Source organism: Zonotrichia leucophrys, chromosome 4, assembly GCF_028769735.1.
Source record: "Zonotrichia leucophrys gambelii isolate GWCS_2022_RI chromosome 4, RI_Zleu_2.0, whole genome shotgun sequence".
NCBI lineage: Eukaryota > Metazoa > Chordata > Aves > Passeriformes > Passerellidae > Zonotrichia > Zonotrichia leucophrys.
This window is the reverse complement of record NC_088173.1, coordinates 8802257-8821906: the sequence shown is the minus strand read 5'-3', so window position 1 is coordinate 8821906 and position 19650 is coordinate 8802257. Positions and strand designations below refer to the sequence as shown.

The 19650-nt window shown below is 42.0% G+C and overlaps 1 protein-coding gene across 1 annotated transcript in view; it reads right to left on the bottom strand.

Annotated features, from left to right (window-relative positions):
• Nucleotides 1–14744: 14744 nt before the first annotated feature.
• Nucleotides 14745–19650, bottom strand: part of KIT (KIT proto-oncogene, receptor tyrosine kinase) — a 55370-nt gene continuing 50464 nt past the window's right edge. Inside the window, exons 18-21 of the mRNA XM_064710403.1 lie at nt 19094–19205; nt 18901–19000; nt 18159–18264; nt 14745–17046 (exon numbers count right to left, since the gene is read on the bottom strand). Coding sequence (XP_064566473.1) covers nt 16921–17046; nt 18159–18264; nt 18901–19000; nt 19094–19205 — 444 coding nt within the window. The 3' untranslated portion in view covers nt 14745–16920. The remainder of the gene's footprint in view (nt 17047–18158; nt 18265–18900; nt 19001–19093; nt 19206–19650) is intronic.

The following is a 19650-nucleotide window of genomic DNA, read 5'->3' as shown; positions in this document are numbered from 1 at the left end:
TGGGGCTAAACTGAAACCGCCTGCTTCGGGGGGTTCTCTTCTTCCTCTCTCCTTGTGCACACACGTGTGTGTGTGTGTGTGTGTGTGTGCACAAGCGCACCCCAAAGATCGCACTGTAGCGGTGATTTTCTCAGTGGTGGGATATAACTATCTCTATATAAGAGATACTCCAATTTCTACACTGTTTTTCTCCATTTGAAATATCTTGTAATTCTCTTTACCAGACATTCCAGACCTTTATTCTTTCCTCACAACACAACTCAAACTTTAACCAAGGTGGCAACCACTGCCTCCATGACAGAAGCAGTAGCTCTTAGATTATTTTGCTCCCAAGGGTTTCTGAAGATTTTTGAATGATTTGCATCCTGGCTTTTTCTGAGCATGGACGGAAAGCCAACATTTTTGGAGTCTTTGGTATTGCAGGCTGCAAAATGTCCCACATATGGACCACAGACACTCGGAAAGGGACCGAAATGGCACTCGAGTGGCTCCGTTCCCTGTGATTTCAGGGAGCTCAGAGAAGGGACCACAAGAAGCCAAAGCTGTGTTACCTTTTGGTGCCCAGGCTCTCAACACAGGAGTCTTTTACCTTGCCCCCACCCCAGCTGGAGATGGGGAAAGCCTGACTGCTTTCTGGTAGGTGCTCATTCCTGGCAGGTAAAGCCTCACTTCCTGCTTATTTAAGGAGACATTTACAGGATAGCTTTATCTCTGAAGCCTGATGTGGTCTTGGGCACCAGTACACGCCTTGCCCCTCGCAGGAGACCATGCCTGGGCACTCCTGCTGGCAGCCACCAGTTTGATGGGGCCAGCAGGTGGCATCTTCAATGGTCCCTGGCACTTGTTCATCACACTCATCTGCCCTAGCCTGAACTTGAGCCCCTCAGCCTCCTGCCCTTCTGAGAAGAGAGGAGAGCCTAGTGGGCAGGGGGCACTGCCTAGGGACAGTGGTTTTAGACACAAGCATTTGTCCAAATGGTAAATGCCAGGGCTTAGCTTGTTAGGATGCCTATTTGTTTAAAAAGGCATATATTTTAATATTTATCTAGATGCTCACAGCTCCTAAGATTTCTCCACAGACTAACTTAAAACTTTTTTGGCATTGGACATGAAGGTGATCATATACTTCATAGAAGGAACATACTCATGAGAATGTTATGATGAGCTGCTCTTGTGGTGTCTCAAATAATTTTTGGTAAGACATTTTCTACTAATGCACATTAGTTCAAAAAACTGGCGTCCTGTACCTGGAGTTTCAAAATTAAGAAAGCATTTCAATACTATTTTCCTTTGACAGTTTCATAATGGTCCTAAGCAACAGTTCTCTGAGAAAAGAAACCAGAAATTTGTATTTCTAACATTTTTTTAATTTTTATAACTTAGGGAAGTGCAAAACGTAAGGGATAAACTCATTGACTCAACCACTAAAAGCTGAAATAGACATAAGAAATATAGATGTTTTCAATTTTTTTCCCTGTGTAATGAAGTAAACATCATGAGCCATAATTCAGCCTGATTGTGCTTTTGTCTTGTAATGAGATGCTTTTCTTTTCCCCAACATCCTAGCATTAGAAGCATATGCCCAAAGTATTGTTTAAATTCCAGCCAATCTAGATTGCTTGTTGTTGTTTGTTCCAAAGCTTCATTCTCAATCAAGAAAGCTAGATTTCTGTGTCCTAGTAGATTTTGATTTTTATTATCAAAATTATTTGCACCGAATGAAAACATACGGGAAATGCAAATAGCTTGTGGGCTTTACAGATCAGCATGGAGGAAATTCAACATGCAATCTGTCTGTCCAGCTGTGACTTGCTATGTGTTGAAACCTTTATATGCTAAACATATGGTACATGGTTGAAGTCTCCTCATGCCAGGGATAGCACATTTTTGAAGGAGTGACTTTAAAATGTTCCTTTGCTTGGGAGATTTACCAGTGTGCAGCAGAGCTCTTTGAGCCGATGGTCATCGAGCCTTTACCAGCAAATAAACTGGGGAGGGGAACAGGCTCAAGCACGGCCTTAGGATGATTTACATGCTGCAGAGAAAGGCCTGTAGGCCAATCAGGGACTGTTTTATAGAAAACCTCAAAAGCTGAGCAGTGCTGTTGTTTACGTACTGAAAGTGTGAATTTTCAAAGGAAAAAAGACACTCTGAAAGTTTCCATTGCTGAAAAGCAAGTTTTCCTTACTGACGCATGTGTGCCAGCATAAACACTGCTGTGTTGTGTATTTAGAGGTTTTCCAGATCACCCCAACATGAACTTGCTTGCTGAATTTTCTGGCTGTAGATCAGCTTCCAAAATCTCTGACTACCCCGTGCATTTCTTTAAGGGGTAGTGTTGTAATGCTATGAGAAATGTAATCTAAAGAGCATAACGTAATCCTCTGCCATAAATTATCTTAGTCAGTCTTCTGGAAAGCTGAATTGCCAAGGGCAAAACATCACCTCCCTGCATGTGTCAAACTGGGGTAATAGTAATACTTACCTATATCACAAGGGTGCATTTAGGATTAATTACTCCTCTTCATGCCAAGGATAAATTTATCCCATGGCATTCAGTGCTGCCACCCATTAGTGGTAATTTGTATAACTAATTATTGTGATGCCTGCTTGCCTGCCAATGTTTTCACACACACACACACCCCCACACACCCCCCTCTATACCAACTTCCTTCTAGAAGACTGCTTGGCACTAGCACAAGTTCTGAGCAGATCTTTCCCAGCTAGGTCTCACTTGTGTTTTCTTTATCTTTAAAACAGTCTTGACAGATGAGTTCCCAAGCAACCTGGGCTGTTTTTCCATAAGGCAAAATTATTTCCTGGTGACATTTCAGGATATACTTTCAGCCATCTTTTAGAAAAGGAATCCAGAGAGAACCTGTCCAACACCAGGTTGTGAATCTTTCTGTTCTGGCTGGTGACATTAGGTTATGGCGCGCAGCTCAGCAAGAGCGTACGGCTCTGTCATGGCAGGGCTGAGGTAACACTCGGTTCCCCAGGTCAATTGGAAAACTAATTTCCATTTCCAAAAGTCATTTACAAACTGACTGAAACTGTTAATGTTTAACGGATTCACCTCCCACAGCCTCAGCAGTATAAATGCCTTCTTTGTAAGCCTGAGTGATTCATCCTGTCACAGGGTAAGCATCCAAGACAGGTGAAGCAGTGTCTCTGCTGGCTGCAGAAATAAACCGGGGCAGGAGCTTGGCTAGGATGCCTAATGTTCAGACAGCCAAAATTAACTGAAATTAATCCCGCTTTAAGATGCTTTTGAAGATGGGAATTAGTTTGTAAAGTCATGGCAGCCTGGAACATCAAAGGTCAGTGAGCACTTTTCCTGGGCTCTTCTCTCAGCTCTGAAAATGTTCTCTCTGTATCACATGAAACTCTGGTGCTCAGTGAAAAATGCCTTCCCGGTTGTATATCGGAACATGTAAATAAAAAGTCCTGTATATAGCACAGCACACTATACTGTTTGCACTTATTAAATCCTTTTCCACTGGAAAATTGGCTCTCTGGCTTTGGATATGCATGACACATAGGAAGGATGTCTGTAATCACTTACACAAATGTCCATATCCTTCTGTTCTTCCTGCTCCCTCCTTACTGTCTCTTGTGTCCAACCAAACTGCACCTTAAACTGGGAAATGAAAAAGCCATGAAGTATTTTCAGTCAGCTAGAATTACGTCTGGGTCTTGGTATCATAAAAGCCAGAAAAACTGCATTTACTGAAACCTTTTTCTCTGAAAATGTATTAATAATGTATGATCATACTTTGTAGATAATGCAGTAATTGCTTGCTTGATTATGTAGCCAAAATAATCATTTTCAGAGATACTTGATTTTTGCCTGGTGACTGCATTTTGTAGCATTTTCAGGGTAACAGATGCTCAGCTATTTGTTCTGGTTCAAAAACAGCCCTAAATTGAAAGTGAATTACTGTAAATCTTCCACAGATATCTAATTTTACTTTAAAAATACATGCAGCCTAAATAGTCTTATACTCAGGAGGGGGAAATCCACACACAAAGCCCATGTTCAAAAGAACTCAGCGCACTGCAATTAGCATCACACCCTTCCAATCCAGACGAAATGTGTACCCAGAGAGCACCCATTCACACATGCACACATGCAAAAACATGTGCTGTCTTTCAAACTTTGCTTTTAAATGTTGATTCTGCTTCTATACCCCAAAATAACAGTATTTTATGTAATTTTTTTTAAGTATGTGTCTATTTCATTAAATAAATAAATGGATACACAAATAAAGGAAAACGAATGCATCTAAGTAAATAAATAACTAAATAAAAGTTAATAAATAAAAGCTGTGATCTTGGCTAGGCTCAAATGCATTTGAAAACCTGTTTGGGTGGGTAATGCTTTAGAAAGTAACAGACTATGCAAAACCTGGCCTCTGAAATGGAACCAATCCAGCATACATCTAGGGATAAAAAAATACTAAAAGAGCAAAATTTATGAAGAAAATGAAACTTTGAACTGACTTGTTCCACCAACTTCATAGACTCAGAGTCATTTAGACTGAAAAGACCTTCAAGATTATCTAGTCCAACCATTAAGCCAGCACTGCCAAGATCACCACTAAACCACATCTCCACATAGTCTTCTTTGCCATGATGGTAATTAGAAATGATCATCCTTTATCTCAGCCTATTAGCTTTTCCATCTTGATTTGTTGCCCTCTGCCAGTACCACTATGACCAAGGCTTCGTGAAGGTCCCAGTTCACAGGTCTGTGCAGACCAGCTTTCTTGCTAAGTGCACAGGTATCCTTTTACTCTTCAAATCCAAGAGCAAAGCTCCCTGCAGAAGGAGCTTTCCCACCTCTGGTGTGGTGTCATGCAGCAAGAGTGTCTAGGACAGCATGCTGCTGGTGGGCAAAGCCTGAACAGAGAGGGCATCCACTCTCATGCCAAAGGACAGCATGGCCAGTGTGTCGCCTGGTGAAGCTGAGCCTCCCACTTGCAGGCATTGCCCCAAGGATGAGGCCATTTGGAAATCAGATCTCACCATGGACTGCTGATTTTTTTTACTGAATTCTGAAAACTCCTGTTCTTGGTTTTGCCAGCTACTTTTTATTAAACAACAAATTGCTTTATTTCACTCTCTACACCTTTCTGAAAGGTGGTTGTAGTCAGGTGGGGGTTGTTCTCTTTCTTCAGGCGGCAGCTGACAGAACCAGAGGACACAGCCTTAAGCTGCACCAAGGGAAATATAGGTTGGATATTAGCAGAGAGTTTTTTATAGAAATAGTGACAAAGTTCTGGAATGGCCTGCCTGGGGAGCTGGTGGAGTCGCCATCCCTGGATGTGTTTAGAAAGAATGGATGTGGCACTCAGTGCCATGGTTTAATTGAGGTGCTGGGGCATGGGTTGGACTTGATGATCTTGAAGGTCTCTTCCAGCCTAGCAACTCTGTGATTCTGTGATTTTTCACACAGATGTGGGTACATTGTCTTCTCCCTTGTTCACATTTTCACTATGGCCAGGCCTGAGGTAGGAGGCAATTAGGAAGCGAGCTGTGACCAGATGGAGCCAGTAGTGTAAATGGGCTCCCCACTACTCAATCCCACATACCAGAGCCTCATTCAGGGTGCTGCAATTAGATGAAGTAATGTCTGAAACTAAAAGAGGGAGAATGATCTTTTCTATGGTTAATTTGCAAATAAGACATTGAAATAAAATGTCACACTGAAGAGGAAAATAGAAGAAAGAAGTGGCCAATCTGGTTAGTGATAGACTAACTAAGATCTGTTTCTAAACAGGAACTTGGGCTGGAAAAGCAGAAGAAGACATCCCATAAGGTACAGCTGGTCATGGCATGCAGACTAAAGATAAGGGCATCAAAAAAGAGAATCTGTGCTCAGGGTGGAAGAGGTCAGTGCTCAGAAATTACTCCGTACATTTCCTGTGGGAAGCAATGGGGAGACACTCTCACCCCTTCTCCTGTGGACATCTGTCCCAGCCTGGTGGCATTGCCTCCTCCTGGTGCTGCCTCTGCCCAGTCCACTGACTACAATTAAAATGCTAAATCTTGGAAGATAAGTTTAAATAAAAGAAAATAGAGGCAATCTACATGGTTATTAACCATCTCCTTTAAGAGGTAATTTTGCAGTCATTATCTGTCTGATTTTGAATCTTAGAATACAATTAATATGGTTAAAAAATATTCCTTGAGTGATCTACCTCCAATCACAGCCACAGGTCACTGTTCCCTGAACAACAGGCAAATGCAGATTAGGGAGCAAACTGGGAGGCAAGAGCTATGATATTCTTCATTTCAGCTGGTTCTTCCTACCATGCAGCACAAAATCATACCTGCTCAACCACCAGATTGTGGTTTGTGCGGTGCCTAAGCATGAACTGAAACCTTCTTTAAGCAACACAACAGTGGGAACTACCTCTGTTTCAATAAAGCCCTTAATGGAATGGCACAAGCATCAGTATTAAGACCTGGGCTTATTTAATATAGTTCATAATTCATGATGTAGGATTTAACAAAGTAGTAAATTAATTACATCTGAAAAACAAACAAAACTGGAAGGTACATACTGTGTTGCTGCCAGTAGTTAAACTATTTATCTGGCAGGAAGTTTTTTTTTCCTTGCAGCCAAAATTATTTGGGCAATTGCCCCAAATTGCTCTCTGTCCCTGTCCTGGGAGCAGCTCCCCCAGGCAGCAGAGCTGGGTGCCACCAGCCCTGTGGAGTGCCTCCCACGGGAGCTGTGTCTGACGGCGCTGCCTGTGCCAGACTGCCTCGGGAGCTTGCTCAGATTGCGTGGACAAAGTAGCACAGAATCCATGCCTTCCACACATTTAGCCTGTCTACTTTTATCCTTTCTGTGTACTCCTTCCCACATACTTCTGTGGCAGGCACGGAGGAGAAGAGCAGCTGCGCAACGGCTGCAGGTGGGAATTGGAATGCACTGGTAGGGATGTAATGAAGGAGATGCGTTGGCAGGAGCTATCCTAGTAACAATCAGTATCCTCAGAAGCACACAGTTAGTTTAGCAAGTTGCATCTGTAGGCACTTGGTGAAATAGTTTACTTGACAGACTTGTCAAAAATAATCCAATTTTTTTTCGTGACAAAAGGCCTCTTTACAGCAAGACTAAAAATGCTGCACCTGAAGGATAGGTGCAAGAATAATGCAAATTCCAAAGTATTTCTGCTTCTTGTAAAGTCTCCATGGTTAGTCTGCCATGCATAGTCATGTCATAATATGCATAATATGCATAAGTCATGATGCATAGACGTGGAGCTGGCTGTCACAGCGGCCCTGTAGAGCCCGCTTTCTACACTTGGGGTAAAATGCTAGCATCTATTTCGAAAGAATGATACTGAGTCTGTCTGCTTGGAAGTGATAGACTTTCTGAAGCCTTATGGATGTTCAGGAATGGCCTTTTCAAGTTCAGCATATACTTAGTCAGGAGAGAGGTTTTGAACATTATTAGACAAAATGAACCGTATTCATATGGTGTTTATAAAATACACTTGGTTGTTATTTCCCATTGCAGCAGATGGTACCCAAAATAAGAAATGACCTGGAACCTCATTACCAACTGCATCAAGTCTGCACAACACTGCTCAGGGAAGTAGGGAAATATTTGACTTGCTTTAATTTGAAGAAGGCTTTTCTTACTTTCAGGCTCTTAAAAAAGAAATTTAGTGGAAGAGGTTCATCACAAACACTCCCCATGAGGAGGATGGAAAATTAGAAGAAATATCCAGCCTTGTTGAATATGGTGCAGAGTACCAAATAGTGGTTACTGCTTTGGGTTAAGATACATCCCTGCCATAAGGCAGCTATTCCCAAGATGAGGTGATGTCCCACTTTTTTCCAACCTCCCCTGAAGCAGCTGATGGAGCTGTTGTCCAAGACTGCAATGCCAAATACCAGAAATCATTTTTCAGGGAAACAGATGAAGTTTCTATAGATGATCAGCTTTGAGGCTGGATCTCCCCATGCCTGGGGTCTTTGTTGGGTGTCTGACACCACAATCTCAGTATGGCTCCTACAGCTCAGCCTTACTGCAGGGCTCCTTCACTCCTGCAAGCTGTTGCTGTCTTGCCTTCCCCTTTCATGCCAGTTAGCAAAACGTCTGTCCTGGCCTTCCCACTGAAGGAATGGCCTCCAGCTACACTGGATTTCACAGCAGGCACAAGTGCCCCCTGAGAGGCTCAGCCCAGCCAGTCAGCTCTGACATCACAAAGCTTGGCTTTCCTGCCTCCTCTCCTCCCCACTTTTTGATGCATTGAGCAATTTCATATTTTTATATGAATTTGAACCTGGAAAAATGTGTGCTAGTGTGCAATATATGTGTAATCTGCCACCAGAAAAATAACTCTTTTTAATTTAAAATAATAATTTACTTTATGGTTGAGGTCTTCAGTTTTTACTGGAGGAAAAGATATCCCAGAGGATAATAATGCTTCAGTGTAGGAAAGCTGGTTTTAGCCTGTTTTCTAAAACTTCCACTGAGCCCCAGAGGCTGTTTTTTTGTCATGGAGAAGAAACAAAATAGTTTTTGTTGAAGTTCCTTGTGCAAAGGAGCAGATATACATTATTTTCTCCAGCTGATATCCTGTAGATCAGCTTTAACCATATTTGCAGGTATTGCTGTGGTTAGGCTTGTATGAAACCACAGAATAAAATTTGGGTGCCAAGCTATCTGGATAGCTCATCATATGACTGTAAGGATCTCATAGCACAGCACAAGAGGGGTCTGTGGTTCTCTGTGCCATCTTTGCTTTAGAACTGGCTGAACACACGTGTAAAACTACAACTTCTTCCCACCTGTTCTTGACTGGAAGGAGAAGGCTTGGGCAGGCAGGCGAGGTGTGCAGATACTTGTCCACAGTTTTAATTTGTGCGTATCCATGGGCTTGGGCATAAATCAGGCTCTCTTTCTGAGAGACTTTTGATATCAGAAGAAAAAATCTTGAAAAGATGACAAATCTGCACGCATTCTCTGGGCTGGTGACACCAGCTGCGTGTGCTGCTCGACAAAATGTGTGGGCAGCAGGCCAGAAAACATCCCTGGTGATTTTATTTCTGAAAATATTTCTCTTGTCATGTAACTGGTTCCTTGGACTGCCCAGTTACTAGATGGTAAATGAAAGCATTGAAATTCTTACTTTTTAACTGGTTAACATATGTTTTCTTCATAATTTGTAACTACATTACTAACATGTAACTACATTACTAATGATCCTATAATGTATAATGCAAAATACTTTGCCTTTCTATCAAGACCCTCATTTTTGTCTCTCTAACTCTGAACTAAGGGCAAAGTGTAATGAAGCAGGTATGTCTTCAGTCTGAATTATTTTACTGCCGTGAAAAACATGACAAAACATGGTTCTTCTTCAGCCCTTCCTTCCCTCCCCTCCTTCCATGCAGGGGGAATGCTCGTTGCTTTGCACAAATGACAGGAGCATGTCCAAACCAGTGTCACATGGCTGCTCAGCAGGCATTGCTCAGGGCAGAGCTGACAGTGCTGCTCTGATCCCAAGGAAGTGGATCAATCTATCACTTGTGATTGGAAAAGTACCGGGGTGGTGATCGGCACACATGACCGTCACACGGCCTCAGCATCCTACGTAATTGCAACAATGGCTTACAAAGATGGTTAAAAGTAGATTTGTTCCTAAAGCTGTTCAAAGAAGAGGCCAGAGGGGCTTGGGTCAAACAAGCTGCCTGCCCTGGCAGTGTGTTTGCCTGCAGGACAGTGCTTGCTGCAGCCACAGCCCTACACAGCACACACACCCAAAGAGAGAGCTGAGCCTCCTCCTGCTGGAGAGAGCCCCTGGGCAGCTTGCCTAAAACCAGGATCTTCTCCAGGATTGTACTCCTTCACAGAAAAATCAGAAATATGGAGCCCAGCAAGAGCTGAGGGTGGCAGGGCAACTTTATAAAGGAGCAATAAAAATCAAATCAAACCAAAACAACCAACCAAACGAAACCCAACAAAAAACCCAAACAAATATACAGGCAAAACCAAAGAAAACCACCAAAACCAAAGAAGGATCAAAGACCCTAAAATAATTTTTTTCATTCCAGCTCTTTGGGGCAGAGGCTGTAAGGAAGCAGATAATATGCTTCCTGCTGGGATTAACTGACACAGTAACAGAGACTACTGGGAAGCAAACCCTCTGGATTAACTCCTCTCAGTGCCAGGGAAATTCCTGTACCCTGTCAAGTGCTGGTGGCACCTTTGCAAGGGGCCAGTGAGATACAGTGCAGATGCTCCTCTTGACCCTAGAAGTGCCATATGTGCCTTCCCAGAGAAGCTGTCTGGTGAGCACTGGTGGGGATGCTCATCCCCGTGGTGGAATCCCACTGCTCTTGCTGCCTTGGTCCTGCCGGTGCCTCCCAGAAGGAGCCACACAGGCAGTGCAATGCTACTTGCAGTCAATGGAGGAGTCTTGAAGGAATGTTTTTTTGATGAAATGTTCTGGTTTTTTCTTCCACTCAAATGACCAAAATCAAATCAGCTTGGTTCTTTTTCCTGCCACCTTACATGTGAAACTCAAAACAAGTGCTGCCATTCAAAAGGGGTCTGAGAAATGCTAGGAAATCTCTCAGGAGCAGACAGTCGATGCCCAGGTAGGATGCAGCAAGGAAGGCACTGGTCAGCCACATCCTCTGGCTCCTGAGGGAGCTCCCTCCCTGTAACACAGTGCTCCACTTCTGAATGGCAACTCCCCACTGCCAAGCTCAGGTATTCCCTGCTATTGCCCAGGCCTCTGAAGTCTCCAGGAGTTTAACAATAAACTTCTGAAAGGTAATTACAGTCCTTGTGTTGGATTAATTTCCTGGGGAGGGAGGAGTTATTAGTACTGCCTATATTTTTCTATTTTCTCCGTGCCCCATAATGCTAGAAGCTCTAAAAGGAAAAAATAAAACTTAAAAATTTAGATATCTGCTTGTAGTGAAGCTATCAGATTTTATCCTACTTAATTTATTTCATCAATATAGTTCAAAGGATGCAGACAAACATCCTCTAAAAACATTTATTTTCATTATTAAAAGAGAAGATATTGTAAAATACACTTAATTCCCCACTACTACCCTTTTTAGTGTCAGTGTTCTCAGATTGAACAGCTAAAATGTATTACACCAGTCATTTCTCCTTCTTCTCTCAAAAGAGAAGCTTTGCAAACACCAGGATTAGAGAGGAAACCTTTACAGGCCTGACTTCTGAGGGGATAAAGCAAACATTTCTTCCTCTGATGCAGCCAGGCTTGCCCATGTGCTGGTATCCAGACCCAGAGGCTTGACAAGCTTCTGCTTCTCTTAGCAATGCAGCAACTCCAGGCTGTCCCCACACAGCAGGGGCTGTGCATTTGCCACTTTGGTCTGTTGCTTCTAGTCCCAGTCCTTCCCTGGGTCCTTTGCTCAGAGACATCCTATCGACCAGTGACTTAAAACCCAAAATACGTTGCACAACAATATGGGAAATTTCAAATAGTGCTAATTTCTGGAAGTAACTAGCTAGTGTTTAATCCCAGCTAAAGAAGAAAAATGCAAACAGCTTTTGAATGGCTGAAGGGGAAAATACAAATATGCTTTAATCTCATAAATAGGTTTGAATCAGCTTTGCTATTTTAACTCAAAAGAGAAAATGCCAAAACCAGCATCTGTGAGGTTGCAATTGCCCTTTTTTATTGCACTGCTGAGAGGAACTGATTTAATTTTAAAATATTAATGTTTCAACATTGTTTAGTTTCATTTCTTGAACTGTGGGTTATGAATCTGCTATCTGATTATCAAATGGAAAAGCACCAGAAGGACACACGCCTTGGCAGTGACAGCACATGCAGCACATGCACAGAGAGGCTCTGTTGCTGGGTAACTCCCTGGAGGGGAGGAGAGGAGCTTTCTCTCTAAGTGGGCACCCTTTAGGCCATAGACAGGGCTCTGATGGCCACAGCAGACCCACCCACAACCACACATTAAGAGCAAGGCCCTGTGCCCACCAATGATACTCGAATCAGTTACAAATTCATGCAGTATAATTCACAGAAGAGCAGCCAGCCACTGGCACGCCTTCATCTCAAAATGTACAAATTTGGCACTTTCTACAGCTGGAGAAAGTCCTGGGGGTAACTTGTGCTACACACTGATGTTTTCTGGTCTATAAGGGAAGCTACATGCTGTGCCTTCCGTGTGGGGACCTGATGGTTGGGTAGTGCTAAATGTGCCATGCAAAGCCCTTATCTGATGTTGCTGACAGTGCTTGGGGGGAGCACACACAAAGCCAAGCAGGCCCTTTGGGCTATACTGGCTTCTGCTGCCTGTCACAACTTAGCTAAAACGATTTCTAGGGCACAGACAGAAAAATCAAGTGACTGGAGCTACTGCTGCTAGTAAATAATCTCTGCTGCCTGGCTGGCAACTGACAGATAATGATCCTCACCAAGAAGAGTGAATGATAATCAATTTAAGAAATATGGACAATCTTTCAGGAAACATAGCTTCAGAGCAGTTTCTGGACAGAAAATGACTAGTTACAGCATAATCTTCTAAGAAATTAGTGCACAGGAAACATGGCAATTGAAGGTCATCTTTAACCATTACTCATAGAAGTTTCTGTGAGCCACAACTGAACTGCAGAGTAGATTATCACATTTTTTACAACTTAGGTTCTAAACCAGAAGCTAAAAAGTCTGTGCAACTGTTCCTTCTCCTCTATTGAGACTCAGACCTCCCTACAGGACAAATCGGAAGCTCCCTAATCCATATGCAGGAAGGCGGAAACATTTCTCTCTCTGGGTTTCAGCCTCCAACACACTAGAATTAAGGATGCTGTTGTCCAACTTCTCCAGTGATCAGTGTGAATATTATGGTCCAGGGTGTGAATGTTCATACCCTGGTGACTTAGCCCAGGAACATGTCTCCATTTGCCTTCCCAAAGACCTATGTAGAGATCTAAAGAAGAACCAGAAAGGGAAAAACATGGTGGGGATGCGTATGATACTGATCACTAACTCCATGTATACCCTATGCTTCCATGATCTTTCCTATTCTCTCCCACAGAGCCCACAAATATTCTCTTTTTTTAGCTAGTAAAGTGAACAGAGGACAAAGTCACTCTCTAATGTTCACTGTAAAGGAGGGATTTTCTTTCCTACTTCTGGCTGAGTACATGTTACAGCTGAGATTCTCCAAAGTGCCCTTGGCCGACTGCAATATCACAGAAAGGTTGAGGCTGTAAGGCAGGTCATCTGGCCCAACACCCCTGCTTAAGGAGGGACACATAGAGCCCCTTGCCTAGCACCATGTCCACATGGTTTTTGGTTATCTCCCAGCACAGAAAACTCATCGTCTCTGGGACAATCCATGCCAGTGCTTAGTCACCCTTACAGTAAAAAAAAAATGTGTTTCCTGATGTTGAGGGAGACTTTTCCAATGGACACATTTCCATTTGTGCCCAGTACCTCTGGTCCTGTCACTGGGCACTCCTGGCCTGAACCAGTTTTCTGCAACCTCCCTTCAGACACTTGGTCCACGACAGTCCATGGTCCATGAAGATGGTCCATGAGGGTAATATGGTGCTGGTTGCTCTTTAAAGCTGGGTACAACAATGATTTGAAGGGCAGATAAAAGACATATGAAATGTCAGTATGGGCCTTTCCATGAAAGCTATTTCTTAGAACTGGCACAATAAAATAATTCGGAAGGAATTTTGACCCATGAGCAGGAATGGAAGTGGTAATCACTGCAAGCCTTGTAATAAGAAAATAGGAGCAAGATTTTTTTCAGAAAACAGAGATGCAATATCCTAGGGTGTTTCAGAATGGGAAACATTCCAGGAAAATAAAATTAATGATGTGATAACCAAATAAATGCATAAAATTGCTCCTTTGGCTATGCTAAATGAGAACTCCCAAATTATTTGTACAATTCAGCTGCAGGAATCCTTCAGAATGAACTCTACTCTGCTTGAATGTGGGGGCGGTGGACAAGATAGGAAAAAAATGGTTCCATATCAGACACCATCTTGGTATCTTCTGAAGCATTATTAGAAACAATGACAAGGCCAGTTTTAACAAAGCTTGTATCTCATGGCTCCTGACAAAACCAGGTTATAATTTCCTTAATTATTTTTAACAAGCAAAGTGAAGACCTGTGTGGAAGAAGAAAAAAAAAAAAAAAGGAAGCTGTTTTTACAAAGGAAGCTGAAGAAGGGGAGCTTTTCAAGGTGCTCTGCTGACAGAACAGGAATGTTTAAGGACCAAAATGGTTGAGATTTGTCTCCCATATAAGTTAGTAGGGGTTTTAGTAGGGTAATTGTAGAGATTTATACGCTCCATAACTACAATTAAATCATATAACAAGCAGGCAAACCTTAGGCAGCATAGAAACAAGTGTGAGATGGGGAGTCACAGATTTAACACCTGGAGTAACTACATCAGAGGGACTCCCACTAAGACACAGAGTACCTGCTCAAGTGAGGGCAGCTTTCCCTTCATGACCCCTCATGACATATCGACTGCACCAACAGACTACAAGATCAATCTTCTAACTGCAATTTTCTTCCAGAACAAAGCTGCATTGGAATTTTCAAGTATTTGTCCCATATATTCACAGGTAAAGAACTTACATAGCAAATAAATTTTTTTGGCACGTACTTGCAAAAGTGTTTCAGAATGCCAGACTTGACCTGTGTGTGGCCAGACACTGAGATTTTGCTTCAACCCAGAAATTTATTAAGACTTACATGAAAATATTCAGTTTCACCATAATACACATTGTTAGCATTTGAATACATATTTACAGATTTATTTGAACTTTTCTTAACTGCAATTCTACAACTGAGCAACATATCCATAAGTGTTTCATAAACTTTCAAACACTTACATATTTATACATATAGTTTTTGCATATATATATATATAAAAAAATATTTTTGAGACTCAAGGACTGAGAATAGTCAAAAGGACATTATTGCTACATTTCCATATTTACAAAAACAATGCATAAACCCAGTCAAAACACCAAGCCATTGCAAAATAAGTTTCAAACCCCCCCAAATTATAAAAATATAAATTTCAAGAACGAAAAAACCCAAACCTCTTTCAGCTAAGTGTCTGTAAAGTACCGAGACATCTATAACAACTAGTTTGTCTACAGTTGCTCCAAAAGCCAACACGTTACAAAAGAGCTTTTATAGCATTAAACTGAAAATGCTCAACAACTAGTATGCATAAGAGTGCATCCAAACAAATGGCTAACTTTGGAAAGGTGCAACAGCCTAAGTAAGTTCAGTGCAAATGGCTAATTTTTTTTATTCAACTCTGAAAGACAGATTCCTGTAACAACAAACCAAATGCACAGTCATAGAAGGAGCGCGGTATTCAATGTAACCCAAAATATACTACCAACGTGTGTATTTACAATTACCTTGTATTTGGGCAGCTAGTTACACATTTGAATTGCATGTAAACTCAACCAAAATCCTGGTAAAGTAAGTAACAGAGTGCTTAAGTGCATTGTAAATAAATAGGTACTCAAGTAGTACTCTGCCTCTGAGAAATACTTCTCTCGATGCCTTTACTTATTTTTAGGGGTCAGAAACAAAGGAAGACGAGAACCAGCAGTGTTCCTGGTGGGAAGAAAAGGGGTTAGAAAACACGTTTAAGCACAGCCCTGGGCTCAACAGATTCTGACCCCAAAGCTTCGTGTCTTTCAAAGAAGAATGAAAGGATGCTTTTTTTTATGCCATTTATAAATTTGGCACTTCTCAGTTAGACTCTTCTTCATTATCATCTCTGGGCTACCAGGGAAACAACTTGGTGTGGAGGAGAATAGCCCTTTCCAGTTAACACTGTCCAAGACTGCCTGTGGGAAAGATTCACCTGGGTAGGACAAGATAAGGAAAGGGCCCCCAGGAGAGCATTATTTTTCTCTGGTCTCCCATAGATAAGATGAGTCGTTAAACAGCCTCCTCTCCGGACACACAGTTTACTGGAAGCAGCCTTCCTCCTCTTTTCTGACCAATTTGATAGGGCCCACCTATCTTTGGGGAACACTTTTAGATGCAACTATTAGCAAAACAAATGTCAAAGTCTTTGGGCACCCCAGGCAGAGGGCCGCAGAAGCAGTTCAGGTTCCATGGTGGAGTGAGACCCAGCAATGGGCAGCTTCATCCTGGCAGGGAATGCACTTCCTGGTGGGAAATAGTGCATATATCCATGGAAACAGTGCAACTGGTCTGCAAGGCTGACAGCGCAGCTGGGAAATAAAAACGAAAATCCATACTCTTCCTCCCTTCTCCTCTGGTTTAAACCCCAGAGCTCCCAGGAGGGTTTCCAGCTGTGCAGATCACCTTTGGAAGGGTCTTGGTTCCTTCACCTCTTTTCCCCAGGTAAATACAGCACCCTCATTGGCCTCCAAACTATAATACCTGCCTGAGAAAGCCTTTCAGGCTTGGCTGGATGTGGAAAGGGGTTTACAAAACCATTAACTTAATACTTGTTTATTTCAGAAATTCAGAAAAACAAGATTAACTAGAAAATGACTGTATGCATTCCAGGCACAGATCCAGAGACTAACCACTGCAGATTTGGTTTGATCTACAGTCATCTAACTCCACACCCTGGCTTAGGATTTCTTTTGTCGGATGTTTTTTTCACATCTGGCTCTCTACTGCAAATACACACAATATAGCAAAATATATACAGCTTCAATTAACACTGCAATGATGCCTGTAACCGTGCTCAGCAGATTAAGTTTATGTATAACAGTGCATGGTAAAGGACAGTATTACAACAACATTTCAGCTACACAGTGGTAGTAGTAAGTAAAAGAAAGAGAAATTACTGAAGTTGTCCCTCTCTCAGCCCCTGCACAATACAAACAGCTAACACATCTGATCTCCTCTTCTTCACATGCCACTCAAACATCTTCGCGTACCAGGAGAGGCTGAGTCGAGGAAGCACTGCTGCCCACCGAGTTAATCCTCACAGAGTGATCTGGAGCATTTCCTTGGCTGGAAGGTGGGGTTGAGAAGTTGGCATAAACCTGCAGAAGCCAAACACTGGTGTCAGTACTCTGCAGACTGCTCCCTTCACACATTCTTGGAGAGCATTCCTTTCTTAGCCTTTTCCCTCCCTGTACTATACACTGCTGTGGAAGGGCTCCAGCTCAGGAACTTCTTTGCAAATGAAAACAGTGTCAAAAGGTCTTGGGCTTAACTGCTACTTTAAAGAATCACGAAGCTCAGTCTCAGTTACTAAAAACACTCTAGTTTCCAACTGCATGCCAAATTTCAACTGAGCTCAAAAAGAAGAAATAGCTCAGGTTATTACTAAGCTCCCCCAGAAATCTCACCAATAATTCCTTCAGATTCTTGCTTTTGTTTTAGTAATGCCTGCACCTGCCAAAAATACACTACAGGATGCAATCGAACACCAGCAGCTTTCAGTTTCCTCTTTTCTCAAATTGTCAGGAAGCCATGTACTCTCTTCCCAAACGAGGCATCCAGAAAGTAAAAGGAAGCTATATTTTTAAGTCAGGTCTAAACGTACTTTTGTAAACCCTAGTAACACACAAAGTTATGGAGAGAGATGATCCAAGTTTAGGATGTGCCTCCAGTTTTTCTTTGGACAGTTTTTTCCAGTTGCCTGCTCAGAATAAGCTTCTGCCATGGAATGGTTGAAAGAGCAGCACACACTATTTGTCACAACATACCTCCAAGGTTATGTAAATGTATTAGGGGAGGGAAGTGAGAAGATACAGAAGAGTGCCAAAGGCTCCACCCCTTCATCCAATGGCTTTCCTAATAAAAACTAATCGTATTTATTTCTGGGATGTTTCCCAGATTAACAGAATTTTTCATAGTTTAGGATAAGGTGAATTTATGCAGTACTGTTGCATTTTGTAATGTCAAAATTGTTGTGACAGGTCTATTGTAAGTGAGAAACATCAGTAATGCAAAAAATGTTCTGCAGCTAATAAATGTTGGGTATGGGCTTAGACAGATACTGTCTAATGGAATAGCCCAAACATCATTCTTACTACCCAGACTGATGCTGCAAAGCTACATAAGTAATATCAGAAATGCAGTGCCTGGACTCTCCTTCTCACAGCTCTAGTGTAACATCTCGCTTGAAACTGCTTAATCCATAACTTACCCGGGGGGCATTATCTGAAAGCTGCTGCTCTATCATTTGTACAATTTGTTTAAATGTGGGTCTCTGCAAGGGATCAGCATCCCAGCAACTCTTCATTATGTCATACCTGTAAAGACACCAAAATTAAATACTGCTCATGAAGAAATCCTTAGTTCTTATCTCTCCTGCATTATTATTTGAAACAAAAGCGATGCATCTTCTTTAAATGAATTTAAGAACAGGAATGTTGCTGCTAAGACCTGTGTTTGTGACAACAGAGAACTCACCACTAATGGGAGGCTCTGGACACAATGTTCTTTGACAGCTTGTTAAATGCCAATCCATTTACAAAATAGTGAATTAGGAATGTCTCATAAAGAAGATCAGTAGCCAGTCCTCTTGCTGTCAGGAAGTAAAGCACAAATGCAGATGCTGTACAGTCTGGTGATACATCTCACTGACTTCTTTATCTGAAGTAAAAATGTTTAATTATGTTTTGTGATCTGTCAATAATTTATTGACAGAGAGCAGGTGCCATGACAAAGTGATCAGATGGCACAAGGCATGAGTGTATTTCATTCCTTGTAACAACACAGGCGTGTATTCTGCTAGTTAAGAGTACATGAATTATTTAAAACATGAAAATTACTTTAAAAAATTACAATGGGGCAGTGCAATGAGCCTTAGTGCAAGAACAGAAGCTTCCCTTTCTTCACATCTTTACTGTTGTTTGGATGATTGGAGGTGCTGGTTGCTCACTTACATTTCAGGTGGTGCACACTCAGGGCTGAACATCCTGTATCCTTCTTTGATCATTTTATAGAACTTGGAGTCCACAGGTATCCCTGGATAAGGGCTGCTTCCTGTTGAGAGAGCAGGTGAGCAATATGATTTCTGCACCTACAGTAAACCCCCAAATGAAACAGATATGAAGTACACATCTTGAAGGAGCTTACCTAAAGAAAAGAGCTCCCAAAGCAATATCCCGTAAGACCAGACGTCACTCTCAAAGGTGTAGACGCAATTGAAAATACTTTCAGGTGCCATCCACTTCACGGGAAGACGAGCCTTTCCAGGGAAGAGGGAATAAATTAAGACAATAGATATAAGGAATAAAGAATTGACAAAGTAAAATCAACTTGTTCTGTTTTTTTAATGTGCATTAAATATTTTTAAAATCAAGAAGTATCCAACCAAAAAGAAACTTTTAGCATTTTAGAGTCTCCAAGTGCTGCATTGCTAGTGATCCATCTTTCTGTGGGTCCACCAAGCTAATACTGTTCCTTGCACTCTGATTTTCTGAATACTGTTTGACTCCTTCTGTCTAATTAATAAAGGATATCAGGAAGTCAGAGGAAAATAATGTAAGTGATCATGGCATGGTTACTTAAGCATGTAAGCAAGTCTACTTTGGTGGACTGGCTGGCACAGGCAACCAAATAAGATTGACATAGTCAAGATGCTTCAAGGCTTTAGTCAATACATCAGCTCCTTAGTCTATCAGTAGAAAAAT